This window comes from Podarcis melisellensis, assembly GCF_964234715.1.
Source record: "Podarcis melisellensis genome assembly, chromosome: 1".
NCBI lineage: Eukaryota > Metazoa > Chordata > Lepidosauria > Squamata > Lacertidae > Podarcis > Podarcis melisellensis.
Window position 1 is genome coordinate 49,512,172 of NC_138528.1, and position 27,194 is coordinate 49,539,365.

At 44.6% G+C, this 27,194-nt stretch overlaps 1 protein-coding gene across 4 annotated transcripts in view; it reads right to left on the reverse strand.

Annotated features, from left to right (window-relative positions):
- The window catches only part of CSTPP1 (centriolar satellite-associated tubulin polyglutamylase complex regulator 1), a 145,832-nt gene that overhangs the window by 105,604 nt on the left and 13,034 nt on the right, over window positions 1-27,194 (reverse strand). For 2 of the 4 annotated variants that reach the window (XM_081901757.1, XM_081901758.1), the window contains one exon: window positions 24,115-24,209. In XM_081901757.1, coding sequence (XP_081757883.1) covers window positions 24,115-24,209 — 95 coding nt within the window. Of the gene's footprint in view, window positions 1-6,542; window positions 6,759-24,114; window positions 24,210-27,194 lie in introns of those variants that run through there. The other 2 variants (XM_081901760.1, XM_081901759.1) reach the window with 2 other exon arrangements.

The following is a 27,194-nucleotide window of genomic DNA, read 5'->3' on the forward strand; positions in this document are numbered from 1 at the left end:
GGGCTCTCTGACTAGCAATGGCAGAACAGCTGCACCCCACAGCGCTTCCCTTTCGTAAGAGACGCCACAACTCTGGCATCAACCAGTCCCAGGCTTTACAAAACACAGACCTTCCCTGGCAGGGGGCTCATGTTCTCACATGTCCGCAGCTGGCACAAGATGAAGGGGAAAAGGATTCTGGTAGAGAGGGGAAAGAGAGGAACTTAGCTCAAGAGAGAAAATAATTAAAAGTTTCAAAATCGCTCTGAGAAGAGTAAGCCCTCCATTAGACCTGGAGTTGGAAAAGAGCTTCACTGAAAGGGCAGCACTTCGTCAAAAGAACCAAGAAATCAAAGCTATGAAGCACATTCAGATATGGTAGAGCTTTGAACTGGGAAAGTTCCTTGTGGAACAGCCATACACTCAAGCCGCTCCACCTCAGCCCCACATCTACAACGGGCAGATATTGATGGGCTGCTACCACACAGAATGGTTGTAAGGATTACTGAAGTTCTATATTTAAAGTACATTGACCACAGCAGGTTTTTAGTTGTGTCCCCTTGGTTTGTATTGTTTAATGCTATTCCCTTTCCAGCTGCTGGTTTGTTTGTTTTTAACAACCACTTTTCTAGTGGTCCTCTTGACATATTAAGTTAATACCATTTTCATATGATAGCTGGTTGCTATATGTGTTTTCAAATACTGCATGATTACAAATATTGATTTCATTTCTTAATGAATCCATTCTTGAAATGCATTTCAAAAGGCAGGACATTAGCTTTAAATAAACAATCATACCTAGCATTAATTTCGTTAATGTTTCTTCCTCTGCAACATCCTGAATTTTAACAAGTGGCTGAAATACTGTACTCTAAGCATACAAAAAGGGTTGATATCCTCATCTTCAACCCCATCTTTAGTCACTCTACATTAACTGTTGCTTTCATATCAAAATGATCCTGTTTAAGTGTACATTAATTTTGCCTTTTCTGCAGTCGGCATATCCCCTATAGGTCCTTCCTCACAAGTTGTTTCTGCTTCTCTATGGTAAATCTTCCTCAGTGGTGGCTTGGGCCCATTGAAAATGGTATCCAGGCTGAAGGAAGGGAGGCCAACAGTAGGTGGAACCAGAGCCAATGACAGATGGAGCCTACCAATTCTAGTTTTGTCTAGAGATGTGAAGGCACAGATCCATTTTTTAATCAATTTTTCGGGCGGGGGGGAGACTTAAAAAAACAAAAACAGAAAATTGGGGTAGGCCTGTTTACCCTCCCCCATTTTTCTGGTTTTACCAATCCCCCGCACCCTTCATATCTCTAGTACTGTCCCCATCCACCTCTCTGTTGAGTTCTACAAAGCAACACTGAGACTACAGAGGAGCAAGCTGACAGCCAGTGCTACCTCTAGGCTGCTTGTAAGTTAGACTGCTCGCAAGTAAGAATGCAGGCAGGTGCCGGCTGGCTGAGGCTAGACTGGGAACAGCGAAGCAGTGTCCCATTTGCCCTAATGAACTAGTATCCACTATTTCCCCATATTTAACAGACTCAACTTTCTGGGTCCATTATACTTTGAATAAAGGCAGCTCTGTTCACGACACGGGGGCAGGGATTCAATGCTTTCATATAGGATGGCAGTCTCCATATACATGTGTAAAGAAAAAAGGTTCAGGACAGGTTGCACCATTCCCCAAACATCTATGCAGTTGATGGGGGCAATTGCATTACCAATAGGAAACAGTCAGGGTTTTTTTTAAGCCCCTTGCTCTGTAACAACTGAACATGAATGGCATAAATGAGAACACTGAAATCCAAACACAGGACAGCCTTGCTCTGTTAGCTCAGTTGCTTACAGCGTGATGCTGATAATGCCAAGGTGACATGTCTGATCCCTGTATGGATGCATATTCCTGCATTGCAGAGAGTTGGACTAGATCAGAGGCCGGCAACCTAAGACCCATGGGCTGGAAGCGGCCATGAGGGTCGCTTAACTGGCCTATGGGCAGCCCCCAAACCTAGCCGCCCACTCAGTGAGTCCCCGCGCACTGTGCTAAACCAGCGCAGTGGGGCGCAGGGACTCTCTTCCACGTATCCAGAAATCGCTTCTGTGTATGCCCAGATGCCAAAAATCGCTTCTGCGCAGGTGCAATTTTTGGCATGTGTAGAAGCGATTTCCAGCCCCGCGGACATGCACAGATGCGACTTCCGGTGTCGCACTGTGTCAACCCAGCCCACAGAGGATCTCCACAGGAGTGATCCGGCCCATGCCCGGTAAGCCTTGCCAACCCCTGGACTAGATGATCCAGGAGGTCCCTTCCAACTTGTACCATTCGGTATGAATGAGGTTCTAATGCAGAGGTATGGACAAGACCCAGGTGCCTCTGTAGTCCAGGCACCTCCAAGCACAACCTTGATCTCTAGTCCCTGAAAATATGTCACAGAAGGTGTAACAGAAAAATATCGCAGCACAAACTGACACAGGGGGTGTTCACTACAACAGGGTTGGGATGGGGGTTTAAAAGGACCCAACTTGCTTAGTTCCGTCTCATGTGTGTAGCGGGGAGGGGGACGACTTACAAGACACTTCACCCATCCCAAGAGAGAGGAGGCTGAGCTTGGAGTCTCTTCAAAGAACACCTGATACACAGCCTAGGGCAACAAACAGACTTCTGAATGAGATTAACATGATTTGGTTTCTCTAATCACAATTACCTGTAGTCTCACAGCCAGTTAATTCTATTAACAAGGCCTTGAGAAACACAATAAAGCACCTGGAGAAAGGCTGCTATTCTCTCCAAAGAATTTTTTTTAAACAAACCCAGGTCAATGCCGAAAGAGATTCAAAAGCACTTTCCCAAACATTGCTTACTTTTACTGGATTCATATTAATCAAACAAACCCTTAGTCAACAGCTTTTGTGAAAATCATATAGGCGCTCCCCCACACCCCTGAAATAAAGTAACTCTTTAAAAAACAACATACCTGAGCATGATCTATACAACACAGGGACGGGACAACCAACTTATTTTTTACTACAGCAGCGGCCTACATTTGAGAGAACTGAACTTCCCAAATTCCATGCAGAACAGAAATTTAAGGCAGGTAAAAGTCAACAGATTTTTCAAAGAGTTTCCAAAAAAGTATGAATTTAAATGTAGGAGCACAAGTAAAAGGGATGAATGGGCTAAATAGGTAAGTAGATCAAATCCATCCATTATTTAGGAGATTATGACCTAGATTTAAATGCATAATTGAGAACTAAAAGCAGATATTCACGTTTAGGGGACAAAAGGCCAAGATTTGTATGGCTGGGAGGCCTGAACTTCAACATAATGACATGAAATTTTTATTGTCTCCACATAACAAGACCCTAAGATCTGGTTTGCCAGAAGTGGCTTAGTCATGCTGGCCACATGACCTGGAAGCTGTATGCCAGCTCCCTCAGCCAATAAAGCGAGATGAGCGCCACAACCCCAGAGTCGGCCACGACTGGACCTAATGGTCAGGGGTCCCTTTACCTTTAAGATCATCTTCCCAGGTGTAATGGCCAGATAAAGAGGAAAAGGCCAGTAGCTCAGTAGTAGAACATGCACTTTATTTGCAAAAGGTCTCGTGTTCAGTCCCTAGCATCTCCAGGTTGGGCTGGAAATGTCCCCTGCCTGAAACTCTGGAGAGCCAGTGCTAATAGTTTTGCTGACACTGAGCTAGATTGACCAATGTTCTGACCTAATATAAGGCAGCATCCTATCACCCACCCTTGATGTGGGCGGATACTAGAGGAGGTTATTTTCAGTGGTGGAGAGGCTTGCCTGGTGCCCAAGTTGTGGTTCCTTTAGCACCTTTTTATTTTCTAAAGCTTTTCAATCTTAATAAAAGTAATAATTATTGTTTCTTAGATTTTTTTCCCCACTGTAACCTTCCTCTGACACTATTTTCACTCTGGTTTTATTTTCCTTTTGTTTTTAGTTTTACATTTGTGTTTTATGTCATAGTTTTATACTTTTGGTCTTAATTTTTACTTGTAAACTGCTCAGAAAAGCTTTGTTTATTGGGTGGTATATACATGTTATAAATAAAACAAATGGGTACATTCTTTATAAAAACCGAACACACAGAATCATCATATGATGGCTGAGAAATTTGCTCTGAAATACTAGGGGGTAAGGGAGCTGGCTTCAATTGCATGTCCACTCAACAGAGTTCTTGGTTGGCCAAATCAAAACATCTGAGCCTTTGTTTCCCACACATAAGATGTGGCCTAAGGATGACCAACCCCACTGGATGGAGCAAGATAATGAGCATTCAACTAATAAAATGAGCCAGTTTTATACTGAGTTAAAGAAGATAACAGAGCTGGATGGTGTTTTCCCACAGACTGGCTTATCCAGTGCCTTCAAAGAAAGGTTTTTCCTTATGGGGCTGTTACTTATTTGCTTAAATAAGTAGATTTTGAATTGTGTTACTGGAAAACCAAGGGGTTATCTCCTGATAAGGAGCTTATCAGGAGTTCCTCAATGAAAAGTTCAGCAAGGACAAACAATTTTACCTAGAAGACAGCTTGCACACTACTGCCAATCTGCTCCTGCAGGGGAATATCGGGCTTGTTCTAACCTAAGAGCATTCTCATTTCCATGCAGGATCAGCAAAGACCTGGCCAAAACCATACATGAGCAGAGTATACCTTTTTGATCATTCTGCTCAGTCCTCTGCAATGTGCAGGAGTTCCTTAGAGGGAAGCCAATGTGAGAAGGGTTCTTTGAATATAGAAAAATAAATAAATAATTGGTGGCTACATGCCAATCGTGATCAAAGAGATGTTTAAGAGACACACCTTACACTTTCCCCTTTGCAGTATACTATAGTCCAGTTTTAATTGTTGGGATTGGGTATAATCAAAGGAGGAACTATGCAATTTTGAAGCAGGTAAATGATGGTGACGATGCAAATACAGATTTTTTAGTATCTGAACTCAATGTTCCAGCAGGATTAAGTCCCTCAATGGGAGGCCTGTAGACCACATCAGTCCTTCCAAACTTCTCCTCTTCTTCCCTTACTTCCATTAATCTCATACTTTTGTTTGCTGTGATTCTTCCAGTAGCTGCTAACACCTAGCTCACTCAAGTTGCATTCTGCAACTCATGTAAAAGTATATCACAAAACACATGCAGTTTCCTAAAGAAACACAGCAGCCATGACAGACATTGGTAGCCACCAGGTCATGAGAGATGAACTATTCCCAGAGCCTATTCAACATGGAAGACAACTTCCCAAAATTTATTTGAACACTAGTTTAGATTACAGGATTACATGTGTATAACATCTCTGCTATCCATAGGCATATTTTGTACTGCAAATACTTTATCTTCCATTGCTTTACACATTTCACACACACTTTCAATGACAGAAGAAGTGTGCCAAATGGCTGATGTGTATACTATGAGGTGAAAGCTGTGATCTTAAGATATATATACGGAATAAACCTTGTTGAATCCAGTGGGGTTCACTTCCAAATAGCAATGCTGTAAGGCACACTTATCTGGGAGCAAACCACATAACCCCATAGAACACAACAGGACTTACTTTAGATTGTGCTACACAAATTTAAACCAGCAGGTTCAAATCTTACCTTAGCAACAAACTCACTAGATAGTCTTAGGCAAGTCACTATCTGTCAGCAGCACATCCAGAAAATAATACAATAACCGTAATACAGTTGTTGCAAAGATTACTGAGATAATATATGTGAAACATTGCAAAACACTTTGGAGCACCCAGAAAGTGCTACGTAAATACTGTTGTTATATAATCTCAAAAGTGCTAGAACACTTCTTGGGGTTTGTTTGCTTTTTAGTATAAAGAATCCTAACTTGATGCAAGAGGTTGCTTATTTTAGCTTCCTTTAACCCTGATCAAAGGCATCCCTTTTCCTAAAGGATGAAAAATAATGTCCCAATGCGGTTAATAGAGAGCCATTCCTGGACCATTGTGAACAACATTCAGTCATCCCAGCCCCCCAGCCCCGTTTTAAACAATGTTATACTGAAACTTGTCTACAGTGCTTCCACCAGTCAACCCATTCACCGGTAATATTAACTGGCTGGAGAAGGAGATGAAAATCACCTTCTGTATTTGCGTTACAAGCCTAAAGGATTTTTGCAGGTGTTTGAAATTGAAGACGACTAGCATTGTGTTGCTGGCTACGCCGGCTTTTGCTTTCAAGAATGAATGAACACAGGTTGAAAAACACTGAAAGCAGGATTGGAAAACCCGCTGGCAACCGTCCGACTCCCATCTCAGGTAAAGGAGGAAACGCTAGGGAGACTTTAAATCGCCTGCCCCACCCAAGACGCGGCGGGGCCCCCATTCACCCCCGTCTTCCTTCCAACCTGTGCCCGGGGGTCTTGGGGTGACCAATGCCCCACCCACCCCAGTTAGGAGAAAAATGGGAGTGGGCGGAAATCCGAAGAGCCTCCAGAAGGGAGGGGTGCAGGGAAGCCTCCTGCCTGGACCGCGCCGCTCCCTCCCTTCCTCCCCCGGCTGCTGCAGGGAAGGCGCAGCGGAGGCCACCTGCTCCGCGTGCCGCGCCCGCCGGAGCCTCACCCAGATACTCGAGCCCCGACGGGGAGAGGCGGTCGGCGTTCAGCATCCTGTCAAACCTCCTCCCTTCTTTTTCCCTCTCACCGGTCTCTAGGACACCAGACGCTGCGGCCGGGAAAATAGTCTCCGGCCAGAAACAAGCTCCCTCGCAACTAGGATCCCCCTTGGAGGAAGAGGAACAGGAGCGGGGAGGCCGCACCCGGAAACCCCCCTCTTCGCGCTCCCCCGCACCACTGTTTAGCCAGGTGCCCAGTCAAGTGGCCTTTCAGGGTTGGGGTGGGTTGCTTGTTTGTAGGTTTGTTATTGCTATTAATAAAGGTGTCTGCAGAAGCATCGAGGGTTAACTACCTGCTTTAGATAATACTTCACCAGACCCCTTCTTTTGAAATGTAGATGGAATGACGGCACTAGCCGTCAAACATTTTTTTTTAATTTTAATTGAACAGTGGAACCATCAAAATCATAGCACGTCATATTATATGATTAACAAATCAATACAGCATTTATAAAAATATAATTCCATTTGACATTAACAAAATTGTAACCAAAAGATAAAGCAAGCACTGAATTTCATACACACTCTCCACACCCCCGTGACTCATAATCTTTCACTCTTCAGCTCATTAAATACACATGATGCCCATGGCAACTCCCTTCTGAAGGTTCCTCAGGCTAGAGGTGAGACCATCCACCACCTCAGGGCAGACAGAGTCTCTTTCCCTGCACAGTTCTTCTTCTGGAAACAGCTCCCTTATGAAGGTTGAAGGGTGGGGGCAAGGCAGGTGGAAAAAGACATTACCTGCTGACCAGCACAGAGTCTCTGCATGTTGTTTAAGTAACTAGATTACTTAAACAGTATGCAGCATGCAATAGCAGAAATAACAAGGGAGCTTCACAGTTTCACTTTAGTTCTAGAAACATGCTCCCTCCCAATAATCTCCAGCTCTACCTAGGGATGCTCAGGATTTCGACCTGTGACATGCAAAGCAGAGGTTCTACTACTGAGCTAGGTCCCTCCCTAATGTCTTATAGCAAATATTAGAAAGTATTCAAGCCTTTATTTTCTTTCCTAATTGAGACATTCTAACATGTTTACCCTTGTCTACATCTTGGAGCAACCAGTTATCAAATGCCAACACAGGTTACTGCCTGCTGTTGTGTGTATATTTGCCCCCTGGTATTTGCATTGATGTACTAGTTTAGCATTGCTTTGAAACAATCAATTACCCTTCCACACCTCTATTCTACACCTCTCGGTTTCAATACAACAAAACATTTCTTCCAAAAAATGATCTGTACTTTAAACAATATACTATATATTGTTCGGTTATATGGCTACAACTGATACAATAAATTGAAAAGAGGTAACTGTTTTGGTTTGCTAAAAATGTGTGCCTGGAGGAGCTATTTGATCATATGCAATACTTTTTGATCAGTAATTTAAGTTCAGTAGTTTCCACAGTTCTCTCTAAGATTCAAAGTACTTTAAATTCCTTACCTTCAGAGCCCAATTCTTTAAAACTACATGAACAGCAGAACTACACCTGCAGGAGCTTTTACCCATACAGATGACACAGTAGCACCCAAGGCGGTCACTCCACACAGCACGATCAGCTCCCAGTACCAAATAAAGAGGATAAGATGTTAGAGTCTGGTGTGGATTTCACGCTCTGCTAGTGAAAACAGCAGAGCACAATTCTAGACTATTTATTGTTGCTGTTTTTAAGTTCTGTCTGTGAGTATGGTGCTTTTCATGTCTCTGTCCTAAGGAATTTGCAATCCAAAATTAGAGACGGGAACAACAGAGGAAGGGGAGGGTAGCAGAGGCAGGAGTAAACAAGGAAGCTTTGTGTGATGGTTAAAGTTACATGTGCTTAGGCTTAGTAACAGTTAATTAGTTTGCTCTTTTCAAGATATTGCTGTTTCATCTGTCATTATATGGACCACTCACTTATACATGCTGTTTTGCATGTAGGTTTAAAAGCTACATTTGGAATTTCTGTGGGTATTTCTGTGGTCCTTCTTTTCTCTAGATCTTTTTGCCCAAAATATGTTTTGTTGCTTCTGTGAGAGTTTACTCTCTCTTAAGACCAGCTAAAGGGATGAAATCTTCCTTTCACACACAAAGCCCATTTGTGGTTGTAATAATGATAAGTTTGAGCACCACTGGCGCCTGACTGTTAATGACTCAAAAGAGAACCAAATAAAAACAAGATGTTGCGTCTTGAGCCCTTCACACACTTTATTCTGCTTTGTCACTTGCCCATTGGCCTGCCCCAGCTTGAAGCTGCTTATTACAAGATCCGCTACAGAGATCACCTGCTCTTCGGCAAGTGAGGAGAGTTTAAAAAGCTAAACTCTGATAATGAGCTTAATGATAATTGTGTGTTTTCAGTATGCTTACCAGATTTTTTTCAATGAATCTGAGGCCTTTTTTTTTTTTTTTTTTTTGGAGCTGAGTAGCAACAGGGAGTCAGTAGTGGGGATGGTGAGGTGAAAGACCCTGGGCCCAAGCACACATGTATATTGTATAAAGGTGCAAAGCCCTTCTTTCGCACCCTGTGAAACATAAATGTGCAGAGTTTTTCAAAAACTGGGCAACGGCCGGCCGCCCACAACTCCCAAGCCTTCCCCGATCAGTCAATATAAAGGGGGAAGGGGGCAGGAGATCTGTACTGCTGGACGTCCCCGGTTCCCCTTCAGCAGTGGTGGTGGCAGTGGCAGTCAGCAGTCTGGAGCCAGCCTGGTAGCGCAGTTGGCTCTGGCTGGCTTCAGGAGCTGCTCGCTGCCGTGCCGCCTGCCAGTTTGCCTCCCAGAAGTCCCCATATGATGTGTCTTGTGCGCAGCACATCATATGGGGACTTCCAGCAAGGAAAAACGGTGGGCGCCACGAAAGCAAGCAGCTCCTGAAGCCAACTGAAGGCTGAACCTTGTCCTTGCCAGGGAATCGTTTGCCCGCGTCCCCAGTGCCAAAGAGAGAGCAAAAAGCACCAGGAAAGTTTCTTCTTTGGAGAAAAGAGTTTATTGCAAACTGCGCACAGTGACAACCAGCAGGATCGCTCCTGCAAACTGGCTGTGTAGAAATACATTTCAGCAAGCCTTCTTATACCTTTTGAGCATTTCCCCCCCTCCCATTCCTTCCTCAAATTTTCCCCAATCAGCTGGCAAATGTTCAACTTATTCCCTTATATGGCACATCTATCTGCTGGCTAAGCACTTCCTCATACGTGTCTTTCTGCTAGCTAAGCACTTCCTTATTATGTGTCTTCCTGCTTATACACGTCTTTCTTATCTTTGCATTCCTTAAGGCAGGAAGCGTATGGCAGGAAACATGGTGATGATTCACCGTGCTAAGGAAGAAACCAAAAAGTTTTAAAAATTAGTTTCTTCCATTAGATTCACAAAATGTTTAGGGGTATGCATCCCCCTAGAAACCACCTTTTTTGCCAAGGTGCCCAAACATGGTTTGTAGTTTTGAAATATGAAAACAAATGCATGTTATAAAAGACAGAGTGAGACCTCTTTAGTAGGTTGGTTAGAATTGCAAACAGCTGCAATTCTGGCTAGCTGGTAAGGCAGGAAGCTGGACTCTTGACCTGCCTGAGTTTAGCAAACACCCATTGTTTGCAACTGCAAAAACAGGATTAATACAGGAATTTACTGCAGGAAATATTTGAGAGCAACCCCTACAAGATACAATGGTACAGAGAAGGCAGAAAGAAATCCTTCCCATGCCCTGCATGTATGTCTTGCATTTCTAAAAATATTTCTAAAACAGGAAACACAAAACAGGAAACAGCTCCCAGTCTGCAGAGCTGAAAACAGGAAACAGCTCCCAGTCTGCAGAGCTGAAAACAGGAAGCAACTTCTGGCCTACAGAGCTGACGCATTTGCGGTTTCTGCCTAACCACAGCTTTTAGCTTCTTTACCTTATTAACCCTTCCTTCTCCCTTCACTCCCTCCTCTTTTTTATGAACAATCTATTACTTAGATTCGTTCTGGGGTAAGGGTCTATATTCTCTCATAAAAGCAATTACACGAGGTCCCATCGTGCGGGATATCATCTTTTCCATCATATGTTGCATACATTGCATCAAGCAGGGAATACAGAAGCAGAAAAGCAAAAGGATTATAAGCGGCCCTGCTATCAATACCATAATATGCCTGATCCAACCACCATCGGGGAGCCAAGAATATAACCAATTCCATGGATCACCTTCTGTATTTTTTAGCGGGTTTTCAGCTATCATTGTTTCCATGTGGTCGATTGTGGCCGAAATGCTGACATTATTATCTGGGATAAACACGCAACAATGAGAATGAACTAACGCACAAACTCCTCCCTTTGAAGCCAACATTACATCTAAAGCATAACGATTTTGCAAAACGACCTCCCGCATAGCAGACACCTCTTGATTGAGGTCCTTTAGTGCCTTAATGGTATCATTAAATAGCCCTTCTGTCCAATTGGCGAGCAAATGAAGATCTCTATAATTCATGGCTGCCCCTAAGGAAGGTAGTAGGCCCCGCGATACCTGGGTCCCAACATAGTGGTTAATAGGGGTATTCACTGCCCTGCGGTTACGCAGTCTGAGAGATGTTGGTAACTCTCCTATCTTATATAAAAGGGGAACCACCACTCCTAGGGTACAAACTCCAGTAAGATCTCGGGGAATAGATTTGAATGCTGCATCGCCACAAATTAGCCAGAGTTCTTCCGGAAGAAGGTGACTGGTGTTTCGTTGTTGCTCCGACCATTTGAAAGCTTGTGAAAACAGAAGGCTTACGTGCCATAACTCCTGGGTGAAATTTAATAGGGGCTGAACAGAAGAATTGGATCTAGAGCTTTTGTGGAGGTGGTGCATATCAGTCATTAACTTGGCGCTAGTATCGGATTGATAACACCGTGAGGTATTTCCATAATTAACAAAGGCAGAGCAGGTCCTATTAAATACAAAATTCAATACATATAAGCAATCAGGATAAATCCCTCGTGGGGTTGACCCTTCAGAGAATTTTAAACAAATAAAAGCTGGCTCGGACAGGGCCAATTTTACGGGTGGCCACTGAGCTTCTTCAGGGTTTTTTCTATTTTTTACATTATAGATATCATCAATGGGAATTCCATGTAGCATCAAACCTGGCCGTTGAGCATAAGGTGGTATATGCATACACAGCCAACAATTGGAGAGATTTAACATTGTGGTGAACTTAAACATATCCTTGATATAAATATTGTCTTTCCACATCTTATGATAATTTTCTCCTCGTGATGTTTTATTCAATAATCTAGTCCCCATCTGCCCATGTTCACCAGGTGCAGCACCTTCCTTGTCTCCTACAACTATGAGAACGAGGAATACTAGGAGGATCATCAAGGGGGTAGAAGGATTTGGCTGTTGCCTCCCGCAGAACCTATGACGTTCATGCCAGCAAAAGAAAAGGCACATCCATATGGCAAGGGCGGTTGAGATAACTCCCACCCACCAATATTCGGGGGTCATTTCTAGCTTTTCTTCTTATCGCTGAAGGGCCCACTGATATTCGTATTCAATTATTCTCCGGGCCTCAGGGGTGACTTTCCACTTTTCTGCTGAAGCACCCACTATATGGAGCAATTTCCCTATAATCCCTTGTTGATGGGCTGGGCCCTCGTGCTGTCTTTCCAAAATATTATATCCAAAAGGGACCTCTCCCTCTTCATATATTAACATGCACCCACAGGAATATATCCACCCCTGCAACAGCCTGACACATGGGGTGACTATATCAAGGGGTTCTGGTCCTAATACCAAAAGACCTACTGGTGCCTCTAAATTTGCTGGAGAGCAAGTTTCTACGTTGGGGATGCTGCCCGCGGGCGCCCCTCCCATCCAATTCTTCAGCTGTGCGTAGAGATATCAGCTTCCGGTGTGATATCAGCAGAGCGGTCGTCTACCAGGCGTCTGGAGATAGTCAGCCGAAGGGAGTTCTCTGGATCTGGTGTAACTGTCCAGTCTGAAATGGCTTTCTTTACTCGAGTATGGTGGACCCACGGGGTGATGCCAGCAACCTTCACAGCAGTAGGTGTAGAAAGTAGCACAGTGTATGGTCCCTTCCAGCAAGGCTGTAGGGGGGCTCGCTGCCAGTCTTTCACCCACACTTCATCACCTGGCTCGAACTGATGGAACGGTTCATTTAACACACATGGGGTGCGAGCCTGGGTCCACCTGTGGAAACAGGAGAGAACTTGGGAGAGTGACTGCACATAGTTATTCAATTGCATATCCTGGCTAGCATATGGAGTTAACATTCTAACATATGGGACTGGTCTCCCAAACAAAACCTCAAAGGGTGACAAGTGGGTCCGCTTTGAAGGGAGACTGCGGACCCTGAGCAATGCTAAGGGCAACATGGCCACCCAATTAGACCCGGTCTCCTGCGTCAGCTTGGACAGCTGATTCTTTAGAGTTCTATTCATTCTCTCTACCTTTCCAGAACTCTGGGGTCTATAAGCAGTATGCAGCTTCCAGTTGATCTGGAGCGCTTTTGCCAGTCCCTGTAGGACTGCATGAACAAATGCTGGTCCATTATCAGATCCTATGGACCTTGGCAATCCATAGCGAGGGATGATTTCCCTAAGCAGGCACCTGGTTACTTCAAGTGCCTTTTCAGTCTTGGTGGGCCATGCTTCGACCCACCCGGTGTAGGTGCACACTGCCACCAGCAGGTAACGGTACAGTCCACAACGGGGTAATTCAGTAAAGTCCATGACAAGATCTTCCATAGGTGCAGTTCCACTGTGCTGAATCCCTGGGAGAGCCAGTGGTCCGGCTCTGGGATTATTCTTTTGGCATAGCAGGCATTTCCTGGAGATCTGGGCTGCCAGTTGGTAGAGGTGGGATATATAGAAGCACTTCCCCAGCTGCTTGGTTGTAGCATCTGGTCCTATGTGGGTTGAATCATGGTACCTCTGAATTATCTGCCGAGAAAGAGACTCTGGAATCCATATCCTGTCATCAGGGGTAAGGTACCATCCTTCCTTGGACAAGGTCAGTTCCTGGGCGTCTGCAGTATCCTTTTCCTGCTTTGCGTAAGCTGGTTTATCAGTGGTGCTTAAAATCTCTTCTGGGACCAGTGCTCCGATAACCAAGGTGGGGGCCAGTTCCCGGGCTGTTTCCTTGGCCACTCTGTCTGCCAATCGATTTCCTCTGGCCACTTCCCCTGGTCCAGTCTTGTGGCCATAGCAATGGATAACTGCCACTGCCTCGGGCTCCCATACAGCATCCAGAAGGTTCAATAGAGCTTGTGGGTGGGCCACCTGGTTTCCTCTGGAGGTAAGCAAACCTCTTTCTTTCCATAAGGCTCCATGGGCATGTAAAGTCAGGAATGCATACTTAGAATCTGTGTAAATGTTTATTTTCTGTCCCTTTGCCAGGCTCAGGGCTCTGGTCAGCGCAGTTAATTCTGCCAGCTGGGCCGATGTTCCAGGCGGGAGTGACTTTGCTTCGATCACCTGGTCCTCCAGGGCCACCACTGCATAGCCCGCCTTCCGTTGCCCAGCCTCAACAAAACTACTTCCATCTACAAACCATGAAGGCCAATGGGGGTTTGCCTCATCTTTGAGATCAGGTCTGCTGGAATATACCTCGTCCATTACTTCGATGCAATCGTGCGTCTGCTCCTCACCTTCTCCTACCGGCAACAGGGTAGCTGGGTTGAGGGCGGTGGTAACCTGGAACTTCAAACGCGGGTGCAACAACAGCATCTGACACTTTCTCATCCTTGCTTGGGAGAAGAAATAGGTACCCTTCATGTCGAGTAGAGCTGGGACTGCATGCGGGGTCACACAAACAGTGTCTTGGCCAAAAGTAAATTTGTCTGCCTTGTTCAGTAGGGTAGCTACTGCCACAACTGCTCTCATGCATGGCGGTAAACCTTGTTCTGTAGGTGTCAGGCGCTCAGATAGGTATGCCACAGGCTGTTGCCAGCTTCCCAGTTTCTGGCATAACACTCCCTTTGCTGTTCCCTGGTCTTCATCCACAAACAGGGAGAAAGGCTTTTCTGGATTTGGGATACCCAGCGCTGGTGCTTGCTGCAATGCCTTTTTCAAATCCTGGAAGGCATGTTGTTGCTCTTCTCCCCACACAAAGGGGTCCTTTTCCGTCCCTCTGGTTGATTCATGCAGAGGCTTGGCAATTGTGCTGTAATCTGGTATCCATATTCTGCAGAATCCTGCCGATCCCAGAAAGCCGCGAAGTTCTCTGCGATTCTTTGGTTCTGGAATCTGGATAATGGCTTGCTTCCTTTCTTCCCTTAGGGTCCGTCGCTGATAGGATATATCAAATCCAAGATATTTCACAGTGGGTTGGCATATTTGGGCTTTTTTCTTAGATACTCGGTATCCAGCTCTACCCAGATGGTTCAGCAAATCCTTGGTGGCTTCCATACACGTGTCTTTGTCTGAACAAGCCAAGAGAAGATCATCCACGTACTGCAACAAGACTTTGCGTGGGCTGGTGGGGAAGCTAGACAGGTCCGATGCCAATGCTACCCCAAAAAGGGTTGGAGAATTCTTGAACCCTTGTGGAAGCCTCGTCCACGTATATTGCACCTTGGTGCCTGTTCCTGGATCTGTCCATTGAAATGCGAACAGGGGCTGGCTTTCCTCTGCCAGGCGGCAGCAGAAGAATGCATCCTTCAAGTCCAATACTGTGAAACAACATGCAGTAGGAGGTATTAGACTAAGCAGCGTGTAAGGGTTGGGCACATTGGGGTGGAGGGTTTCCACGGCCTGGTTGACCAATCGAAGGTCTTGGACCGGACGGTACGTGCCATCTTCCTTCTTTACCGGCAAGAGTGGGGTATTCCACTGAGATTGACACTGTCTCAGGATGCCATGGCGAAGTAACCGTTCCAAATGTACCCATACTCCCTCTGCAGCTCTTCGGGGGATAGGATATTGGTTTACAGCCACAGGGTTGGCGAATGGTTTGGGCTTGACTATTATAGGTGGGATGTTCTTTGCCATTCCGGGCGGGTTGCCTTCTGCCCACACATCAGGGTTAACTTCTTGCAAGAGGTCCTCTGAAATAATCCCCTCCTCTTCTTTTACCATCATTAAGCGCCAGTGTTCCCTTAAAGGTACCTCTAAGGAGAATTCCCCTGCTGGCCCTGTGGTCATTGTTACTTCTCCTGTTGGTTGGAAAGAAATCTGGGCTTGCAATTTTGATAGCAGGTCTCGGCCCAATAATGGGATGGGGCACTCCGGTATATACAAAAACTTGTGTTGGACCACTTGGCCGCCCAAGCGACAGGCAACAGATTGCAGGAATGGGGCTCTTTGTGATTTGCCTGTAGCTCCTACTATATTAATTGTTTGCTTGGTGGGCTTGGATACTGGTACTGGCAAAACAGAGTGTGTGGCTCCGGTGTCCACCATGAAGGGGATGGTTCGGTTCCCTGTTTGTATTTTGACCATGGGCTCACGGGAACCTAAATCAGCTGGGCCCGGTCTGTCCTAATATTCTTCCTCTTCCTCTCTCAGGCTCATTGCGCCGGACTGCCTTTGGGCTGGGGGGTGCCAGGGGGGTCCCTGTCCACATCCTCTACCCCTGCCGACATTCGCCGATGTCCAGGGTCTCAGTTCCTGTCCAGGTCCCACGGGGGTTGGCCCTGGGATTCGTTCTCCTCGTCCTCTTCCACCTGAATGAGCCTGTGGGCATTCTCTTTTCCAGTGCCCTTCCTGCCGGCAGATGGCGCACTGGTTCCTCCCCAAACGGCCTCTCCCTCCTCCCCGGGCGCTTCCTTTTTCATGAGGGGTGGGTGTGGTAACCTGTAACGCCATCAACTTTTTTGCTTGATATTTTTCCTTCTTCTTTTGTGCCTCTTCCTCCCTCTGATTATAAGTGGTTTGAGCCAATTCTAACATCCACTCAAGGGTGTGGCCCATGAAAGCCTCGTGCTTCTGGATTTTTCGGCGGACATCGGGTGCTGCCTGAGCTACAAAGGCAGTTTTTATGATCGGGGCATTGGCAACCTCATCTGGGTCTACAGGGGTATACTGGCGGTAAGCTTCCTTTAGTCTTTCCAGATAGGCGCCTGGGGGCTCCTCACTCCCTTGCATTATCTCTCTGATCTTGGCAAAATTAGTAGGCTTCCTGGCTGCCCTTCTCATGCCATTTAAGACATTCTGGCGATAGGTAATGAGGGAGTTCTGACCATTGGTAGTTTGGTAATCCCAATCTGGGGTTTCTGCTGGGTATAAAATGGCAATGTTGGGCTCCTGTACTTGTTGCTGTCTCAGATGAGTTCTAGCCTCAGTATGAATTCGCCTAACCTCCTCTGTAGTTAGCAGGGCATCCATCAAATACTGTACATCATCATAGGTGGGATTGTAGGTTTTGAAAATTCCCTCAAACAGCTTAATTATTTTTGCTGGGTTTTCCTCAAATGAAGGGTTTTGGTTCCTCCAATTACAAACATCTGCACTAGAGAAGGGGACATGTTGAACTGTATAAGTTCTATTGGGCACCACTCCGTTAGGTCCCGCGGGGGCCGGAGGATCATATACTCTACGTAAAGGCATCATTCCAGCCCCACCCTTTTTCTGCACCTCATGGGACTTATGGAGGGCCGCCCTGGTTGCTGCTTCTATCCATTCCTTCTGCCATTTCTTCCCTTGTGTTGGGAGGCATTCTGCTGCGGCCAACAAGTGGGGACCAACATCTACTTTTTCTGCATAAGGTTGTACATACCGTTGCAATCTTATCGACTGATACTGAGTCCACCCTTTTCCTTTCTTTGCTAGTTCAAGTAATCCCTTTAAAAATTCCTCATCATCTTCTTCATCTGATTCATCAGCCTCGGAGGGTTCAGGCTGGGGGCTAGCTCCTCCCAGTGCCTGGGGACCTGGGTCCGGTGGATTTGCCTGAGGGGCAGTTGGTGGAGCATAGGGTGGAGGTGGTCTAATAATTCCTCCCTCCTCTTCTTCTTGGTCTGGTATCACTGGGGGCCTTTCTGACTTCCCTGCCGGTCGAACTGTACAAACTGCACTCTGTGGGGCGTTGCCTCGGCAGGCTTTCAACCATGGTGGGTTCTTCTCTACATTGGTTTTCCAAGTAGAAATATAAGGGATCTGGTCTGGGTGGACATTCAAGATGTTCTGATATAATGGACTGATTAGCTGCAAATCAAAGCTTCCTTCTGAAGGCCAAGTAACTCCTTGTAAGGGCCAATCAACTTCACACAATGTCTTCATTCTCTGTCTTCTTAATTTAATTCCCCAGTCATCATTTTTTGTGGCGGCTTTCCAATTGTTTAAAAAGCATTCCAGGGGACTACATTGGCTTGCCCCAGACCCCATTTTTTTTTCTCCCTTCAGATACTCCTCTCCTAACTGGGTTATAAATTCTTTCACACACCAAATAATACAGATTGTGGCCTGCACGAGGTCGCCCTGGCAGAAAACGCACAACCCTGCAATCGCTCGACCAAGGGGCACTAATACCCCGGCCCACACTCGACAATTCAATCACCGGAGTATCTGACATGCAACACACACAACATACAAATCACATCAATATAATTTCCCCTCCTTCCTCTGTTCCAAATTTATGCTGGTGGCATTCTCCTGCACAACCAGTCCCCTTATTCCTGGTGGCTGGCACTGTACTGCACAACCAATCCCCTTGTTCCTGGCTGGCACTGTACTGCCACAGCCAGGTGAGGCTGATCAGGCCTCGCCCTTTCCCTTGGGCTTACCTTTTTTCGCTGCAGACCCCTTCTGGCCAGTTCTCTTTTCTCCCTCGACCTGTGTCTCCACTCCGGAGCGGTGTGGCTGGTTCCCCCCACGAATTGGCAGGGTGCGCGCTTGGAGCCTGCAAAACGCCGATCCGAGCTGTTCACCGAGGTCGAGCCTGGCCCTCCCCGGCCCTCTGGGGTGGGGCAAAGATTCCCGGCCAATGCACCAAACTGAAGGCTGAACCTTGTCCTTGCCAGGGAATCGTTTGCCCGCGTCCCCAGTGCCAAAGAGAGAGCAAAAAGCACCAGGAAAGTTTCTTCTTTGGAGAAAAGAGTTTATTGCAAACTGCGCACAGTGACAACCAGCAGGATCGCTCCTGCAAACTGGCTGTGTAGAAATACATTTCAGCAAGCCTTCTTATACCTTTTGAGCATTTCCCCCCCTCCCATTCCTTCCTCAAATTTTCCCCAATCAGCTGGCAAATGTTCAACTTATTCCCTTATATGGCACATCTATCTGCTGGCTAAGCACTTCCTCATACGTGTCTTTCTGCTAGCTAAGCACTTCCTTATTATGTGTCTTCCTGCTTATACACGTCTTTCTTATCTTTGCATTCCTTAAGGCAGGAAGCGTATGGCAGGAAACATGGTGATGATTCACCGTGCTAAGGAAGAAACCAAAAAGTTTTAAAAATTAGTTTCTTCCATTAGATTCACAAAATGTTTAGGGGTATGCATCCCCCTAGAAACCACCTTTTTTGCCAAGGTGCCCAAACATGGTTTGTAGTTTTGAAATATGAAAACAAATGCATGTTATAAAAGACAGAGTGAGACCTCTTTAGTAGGTTGGTTAGAATTGCAAACAGCTGCAATTCTGGCTAGCTGGTAAGGCAGGAAGCTGGACTCTTGACCTGCCTGAGTTTAGCAAACACCCATTGTTTGCAACTGCAAAAACAGGATTAATACAGGAATTTACTGCAGGAAATATTTGAGAGCAACCCCTACAAGATACAATGGTACAGAGAAGGCAGAAAGAAATCCTTCCCATGCCCTGCATGTATGTCTTGCATTTCTAAAAATATTTCTAAAACAGGAAACACAAAACAGGAAACAGCTCCCAGTCTGCAGAGCTGAAAACAGGAAACAGCTCCCAGTCTGCAGAGCTGAAAACAGGAAGCAACTTCTGGCCTACAGAGCTGACGCATTTGCGGTTTCTGCCTAACCACAGCTTTTAGCTTCTTTACCTTATTAACCCTTCCTTCTCCCTTCACAGCCAGAGCCAACTGCGCTACCAGGCTGGCTCTGGGAGGCTGCTGAGGCTGCTGCTGCTACATTTCCCAGGGAAAGATTTGCAAATCTGGGGACATTCTGGGGACGGAATTTGTCCGGAGACAGATCTGCAAATCCGGGGGCTGTCCCCAGGAACCGGGGACGTCTGGTAACCCTACAGTAAGTGTATTTCTTACACTGAGAAAAAAAATCAGTCCAAATCAAGACACTGATTTGCATCTGAGAGCCAATTCACATTACATGACATCAGAGTTGTGCTGATTCACAAATGGATAATTAGTTCACTCTTAGTATATAGGAAATCAATCACAGGATTAATGTGATGGCAAAGACAGTAAAACACTTAGCTAGGCAATGCCTAACTATATTTACCCAAAAGAATGGGCAACACTTTTTGTTAGGCTTTCGGTGAGAAACACCAGGGTTACACTACTGTTTCCTGCAGTAAATGTGGGATCGTCTAGCATCTTTATTACATACCTTTAGGCTACAGACAAAAATATTCCTCTTCAACCAGGCCTTTGGCTGATTAATATTGTGCAGCCTTTTAAACCTGTTTGTGGGAGTGGGTGGTGATTGGTTTAGTTTAGTTTAGTTCTAATTATTTATTTGCACTTTTATCCTGTATTTTTATACTGTGAACCACCCTGAGATCTTTGGATGAAGGGCAGTATATAAATTTAATAAATAAATATATACATGCAGTGCTTTTTTCCTAGAAAAATAGGTGCCAGTACTCACCATGAAGTTGTTACAGTAAGCGCCACACTTTTTAACAACAACAAAAGAGGTGCTGGTACTGCGTACCCTTGAGCACTCCTTGGGGGGAAAAGTGTTGTATACATTTATCTTTAAACACCTCTCTACAGTCGTACCTTGGATCTTGAACGCTTTGGTACTCGTGCGTTTTGGCTCCCGAACGCCGCAAACCCAGAATTGTGTGTTCCAGTTTTGCGAACATTTTTTGGAAGCTGAACGTCCGATGCGGCTTCCGTTTGAGTGCAGGAAGCTCCTGCAAGCAACTGGAAGCCGCACCTTGGTTTTCGAACTGTTTCGGGAATCAAACAGACTCCGAGAACGGATTAAGTTCGAGAACCAAGGTACCACTGTACATGCTTATGGAAACCATGACCCAGTCATGATTCCAGTTCCCATACGCAGGCATAAGCCTGGATGATGTCTCCACTTTATGTATTTGCTGCACAAAACTCCAGTGTAATGTGAGCATTTCCCATGGCATTCCTTAAGTCTCACTGAAAGAGCAAAGGGGGTGCTTCACTGAGTAGAATGGTGGTTAATAGAAACACGAGCAGAAGGCTGTGCAGAGCGGCAATGCAGGGATATGTCTGGAATTTGCTCAAATACGACATAATAAAGACTGCATACCAAGAAGAACATATGCTTAGACACCCTGATCTCCATCTTGTTGTGGGTTGTGGGTTTTTTTTTTTTTGCACTGTTTCTTCTGTTAAGTCACAATCTTAGCTCTATGGGATATTTGGCCCGTGAATGCATTCCTTTTTCTTTTTCGGTTTTGTGCCTTGCTGTTTGGCACAACCAAACCTAAGTAGAAAACTCTTTTTACTCATTAACTGAAGTTCCTTAAACACCAGTTCCTCATCCACAGCAGTAGGGTGAATGACAAATAGAGAATAATAACTACGAATTAACATCATGCAACCATTCCAAGGGAAACGTCTTGTTTCAAAAAGGCTCAGTCACTGGAACATTTTCATCTGGCTCACACCACCTTCAGTCAGATTAAAACATTTGATTTGCCTAGGTCTCTGGTAATTATTGCTATAGTAGCTACATAACTGTGCTGGAAGAAGCAGTTTTCAAAGTCTGTACTATAGCAAATGCCAAATATTTTTCAGCACCAAATAGCCATAGAAATTGTAATAAATATTTAGGAATACTTCCCCCCCCCAAATGTGACTATGCTTTTCAGATGACCCAAAACATCATTTTCGAAATCCTTCTCTGAAACTATGAAGATTAGAAGTGTTTTGCACACACTCCAAGTGGTGAGAGTCTTCAGGGATGCCTGCATATATCTAGAATTTGGTTCCCTTGATAATGGAGACCATGGTACCATTATGACATATGACTTAATGTACACACATATACAACCTAGGCATAGGATGGAAGGGTTCACAGCATTAACACGCCAACAGATCTTGTCTCCTCATTAGGTTAATAGGGCTTCCCACAAGGGCATAGCTTTGGGTTCAACACAGCTGAGTCAGGCCTCTCTTCCAGCCTAGCCAAATGCAGGAACACACAGCCCCACTTGGCCTGTCCTTACCATTCCTAGGATACCATGGCATCTAGCATGGTGCTGTAGGAATTCCATCCATTTGTCTCTATGGCAACAGGGCTCACTCTTTAAGATGCTGGTGACAGACGCTTAGCTGAGTGGCTAAGGCAAGGAACTGGTCCAAGTTGTTCAACAGGTTTCTTCTTCTAGATTCAAATCACAGTTTCAGAATCACAGGCCAGTAAGGGACCCACCATTATTCACTCCAATCCTATAACAATAGTAGCATACCATTTTTCCATTGGTGCTCCAGAATTCAGCTGCACAGTACCTCGCTAAACTTACAGTTAAGACAAATTTGTTTCCACAAAGAAGACTTTCTCTTAAAGGCTGTATGAAATTATGACTTACATATATGAAGCACTCATTGAAGATTTGAAGCACTCGTTGTGCATATTTTATATTGCCTTATCATCTTAAATACAGTGAGCTTCAATGCATGCTGGTTTGACACCCACATCAGCACAATCCTATGCAATGTAAGTCCCTCTGAGTTCTATGCAGCTTATTCCCATGTTTCTGTTTATAGGATTGGAAATTTAGGGTGCAACCCTACACTTGAGATATACAGAATACTGGTTATGGGGCTATAGGCTATAGTGGAAGCTCTGTTATGTCCTACGGCGTAATTGTAAAATTTGCATTCTTTGCTTTACCCATTTTTGCCTCTTGCCCCGCTTACCCCCTCCATCTTAAAAGGGTCCTGCTTTGGAGCAACCTAAGAGTACTGTGAATATGCCCAGATGCCACCTAGGGTGACAAATCCTGGAACAAAGGGCATTATATCCTTTTGACCTTGTTCCGTCATGCTCTGTGTAAGTGATACAGTATTCCAGAAGGAGAGCCATAATTACGGTTCTGGCCTCTTGAGCCAATTGCGCCTTGGCATACCTTCCAGCTCATGTTTGCTGTACCCATGCTAACCACAGCGATCTAAACTGGGCCTGCAACACCCACTTTTTACTTTTGCGGTTCTCTAGGAAAATTCTAGGAAGCGCGAACTGCAACCTTAGTGACTCTTGGTCAATACATATAACCACAAGCTGTTGTTGCAAGGACAGGAGCAAGCAAGTGGGATGTGATAAATAGATAAAGGTGGGTGTAGATTTTTAATGGTGTTTTTATTTATTTGAATTATTGAAAGTTAGATTGTAATGCAATCAGCTACAGCAGAAGAAACAGAAGAAGGAATAAATATTTAATGTGACAGATGTCTCACCTCCCATCTTCAAACATAGATTTACAGACATGCTGCAGACCACAAAGCTCATAGAACACTGGTGGTCCATTCTGAGAATCCTTTAGGACTGCCATATGTCCGAATGTTCCTGGACATTACTGGGATTTGAAAGGCGGAACAGACGTCCAGCCCAACAATTTTGAGCTCAACAACTTTTGGGGTGTCCTGGTTTTTACTTTTTGAAATATGACAACCCTAAATCCTTGGACTAGGCAATTAGAAAAATAGTACAAGCTGCTTGCTCTGCACCTCCATCCCCATTTGCCAATTGGGACAGGGCGGATTTCTCTTGACCTCCACCTCCTCCCACAATGCAGTTGTAGCAAAATGCAGGCAGGCACCATAATGGCTCAGTCTGGGCAGTGGCTGTTCAATCTGTGGGACAACTGCCCCACCCCTGCCATGGATTCCCATGCAAACAGTGTCCCCCCCATCATAATTGATCACTATTTTCTTACCACTTAAGCATAACAATAATCAAGTTACGAATGCTGGACCAGGGCTAGTTCTACGCTAGTTGTGAAGAAAACATAATCCTGCTGCTCTGGAGAAATCACATGAATTTTTTGATGACATCAAAAAATCAGATCAGCTATGAGGCCTCACTTGTCCCAGACATGGTGTGTAACAGACCAGGATCTGAGCTATAAATCTCTTTGATTTTTCAAGGGGGAATTTTTTTTGCAAAAAGTAGGGAATTGTTTCATTTCTCCAAGGATTAATCAGCCCATTTAGAAAGGACACACATCTGGCCTCACCATGGATGATTAGAGATAGGTAACACTCTGTATTCTGGCCCAATCAAAATAAACACAAATATATTGGTTCAAGCTAGGTCAGGAAAGAGATCAAGATAGACAAAAATGCCTCACCAAACAAATCTAGAGATAAGATCAAGGTGTGAACATAACATTGTTAAATATTTTAAAGGGTGTCTGTAAGGGATGTCTTAAAAAGTTATTTATACATACTAAGACAGGTCAGGATGACTTGAACACCCAGATTATCTTGATTACTTGTTATTTTCTGAAAGCTGTCTTCTATATCTTTGTTCATGTTTTTGTACCTGGAAAATATTAATAAAATTAAGTTGCAAAAGAAAGCTGTGGGTTTAATTGACAGGGCCAATCTAGGTTAAACATGAGGGAAAGCTTCCACATTATATGAGCAGTTCAGCAAGAGAACAAGCTGCTCAAGGAGCTGCTCAAGGAGACTAGAGAATCTCCATCTTCAGAATGGAACAGGAAGGCTTCTGAACACATTCTCAAGGAAGACATTTTCACCCTTAGAAGTGAGAATTAGACATGAGGATTTTTTTTGTAATTCTATGGTTCAAGCCTTTGTAAACTTACCTGTGAGACAGCCCTGCTGGTTCACACATAATCCATTGTTTGTTTTAACCTAATATAGTTTGTTTGATCATCTAAAGCCAGTCCAGCAGACAAATCATGGTTTGTTTTCTTATAACAAACCACAATGTGAAGCCATGGTTTTTTTTAAACTACGGTTTGGTATTATATCCGCTTGTCTGGCTTAACCATGGTTTATGTGGCCACATCAGACCCTCATCAATATACAAAAGCACAATGCAAGAACTGCTGGAAAAGAATGAAAGTTTTGAAGAAACAATCCACTCCTTGTTTGTTTGTCTGTCAAATAACTTGTGGTTTGTTGAGCAAGCCATGCTTACAACAATCCATGGCTTAGTGTTTTGTGGCACATGGTAAACAAATCCAGTGCAACCTATTTTGGAGTAAAAGGTTCACACCTAGGGTGTGTTCCCTGCACTTTCCCCTCAGCTGTTCACCTTAGCACAGCTTCAGAGGGTTCACACCAGGGAACATTGGTGAGAGTACTTGTTTTTACCCAATGCAAAGATGTTCACACCTTGGCTAGAAACAAATGGCTTTAAGAGTTCCAAGTGTGAAGCTGGTTTGAGAAACAGCACACCAAACAGCAGCATTTTACAGTACACATATGTGTTTTGGATAACATCAAGCAAACACAGATTTAAAAACAGGAAACCAAAAGAGTGCACACTAAACAGGGGTGTGAACTCAGCCTTAGTGTTTGTAATACTGTGAAGAGCTGGACTGCTTAAACTAAGACTTAGGTCTGCACTTTGTCACATGATAGAGTCCTTTCAAACTCAAGCTTGGAAGCTGAAGAAAGTTTGGGTATATATCCTAAGAGGGGCACCAGTTAGCCCCAAGCAAATACCAATCTTGAGCACAAACTAATTCTATAGTGCAAACAGGTCTCAATTAAAAAAAAAAGTTTAGAAATTTCTGTCAATCTCACCAAATCACTTCATCTATTGTAGTCCCTCCGGAGCTAATATATTTAAAGCAAACAAAAATGTTTTTCTTCGTCATCTAGAGTTCATAATCTTTGGGCTGCATTCAGAAGACAAGGAATCTGTATCCTGAGCCCTGCAATTCTTACAAGGCTGCATTCTCAGAGCCATCTCGTCATGGCTGCTGATCACATTAAGCTCAGGGGAGGTCATCTTTTGGCCATGATGAGTTCAAGCTATGACAAAGGGAGAAGTGGATTTGGGGAGGAAGAAACTGAAGGAAAGTCTCTTGACAGTTTCTGTTCAAATTATCTGTTCAGTAAGGAAAAGGAAACATCTTTAAAAGTACTTAAGTACCAAGTGAGTGACCCTTCACTGCTGGAACGCTGCCTCCCTAATGATGCGGAGAAGAAAAACAGCCATTTCTGGCAGGCTTAGTCTCATGCCAGAGGGGGGCGGGGGTGGGTTTTAAAATGCCCGGTCAAAATAAATATTGCTTGGAAATCCTGGCATAGGAAATGTAACTGACAGCCAAGACTTAGCTCATCCTGGGGGGGCAACCGAGGAAAGCCTGTACTTCTCAACCCTCATTCCAGTATGTGGAGTAATTGTCCCTGTAACTCAGCACTGTCTCTCCTCTTGTCCAGATGTGTGGATCTGGATGTTTCTGTGTGCGATGTGAAAAAGAAACTGGGGAGAATGTGCTCCATCCTCTTGGGCAGTACTCATGGTTCCCAAAAGAACAGTTTTCAAACAGAAGCAAGTTTTCAATATGCAGCCCGCAGAGTCTTAAAAAATTAATTACGTCCTAAATTGTGCTGTGTGTCTGTGATGTGTCTTCAGAGAAAAACACTGAAGAGAGATAAAGAAGGTATGGGAAACATGACAGATCAGAGAGGATCAGTAAAAGTAAGATGTGGCAGGATGGGAAGGGTACCAAGGAAGGGGGAGAAGGACCTCCTTTTCTCTAAACACCTAATAACTTCCAAAAACTCTGTTTCATATGCTCCAAAAAACCACTTTGACAGCAGTGCTTGGGCTAATACAAAAATGTCAATTCTATGGTTTTTGTGCTTTTAAAATGTAAGTGATCTCTTATGTCGTATATATTACTGAGAGTAGTTAAAGAAAGGTGTTTGTTTTCCCTTTCCCTTGTAGGCTGATTTGCAGCTGCAGACATCTTCAACAAGGTTATAGTGTTATCTGGACAAAATGGAAAGGCCTGGAGGTTTTAGAGCATTAACCGCGGCTAGGGGAGCGAAGATGAGAAGCAGATGAGGCAAAAAGGTAGGATTGAGAATCAGTTACACGGGAGAGGAAAACAAATAAAATTTAAACCAACCTGAGGACTTTTTAAAAATGGGTCTCCATATGAAGATAAGCAATGAGAGGCTTTCTGAATTCCTCCACCCAACACCACCAGACATAAAGGAAAGTCTTTTGGTTTTTATATGATTTCTGTATTTAAACTTTGTAATGTATAGTTTTAACTACATCTAAGAAATAGAACCTGAGAGTCCTTATAGTTGCAAAGAGACTAAGGGCTCTTCATCATGTGTCTAGAAAGTGTGGGTTCAAGTGGTTTTCTACTTGCCCTGGGTCAAGGCATGGGTCAGATTGGTTTTGTCTTTGCCCCACTGCTTTCCCCTGGAAAACCCTCTCTTTACCACTAAGTTGGAACAAACAGCAATCTGTGAAAAACCCTATTTGTTCTGATTTAGCAGTAAACCTTGGGTTTTCTGGAGATGCGGGGGG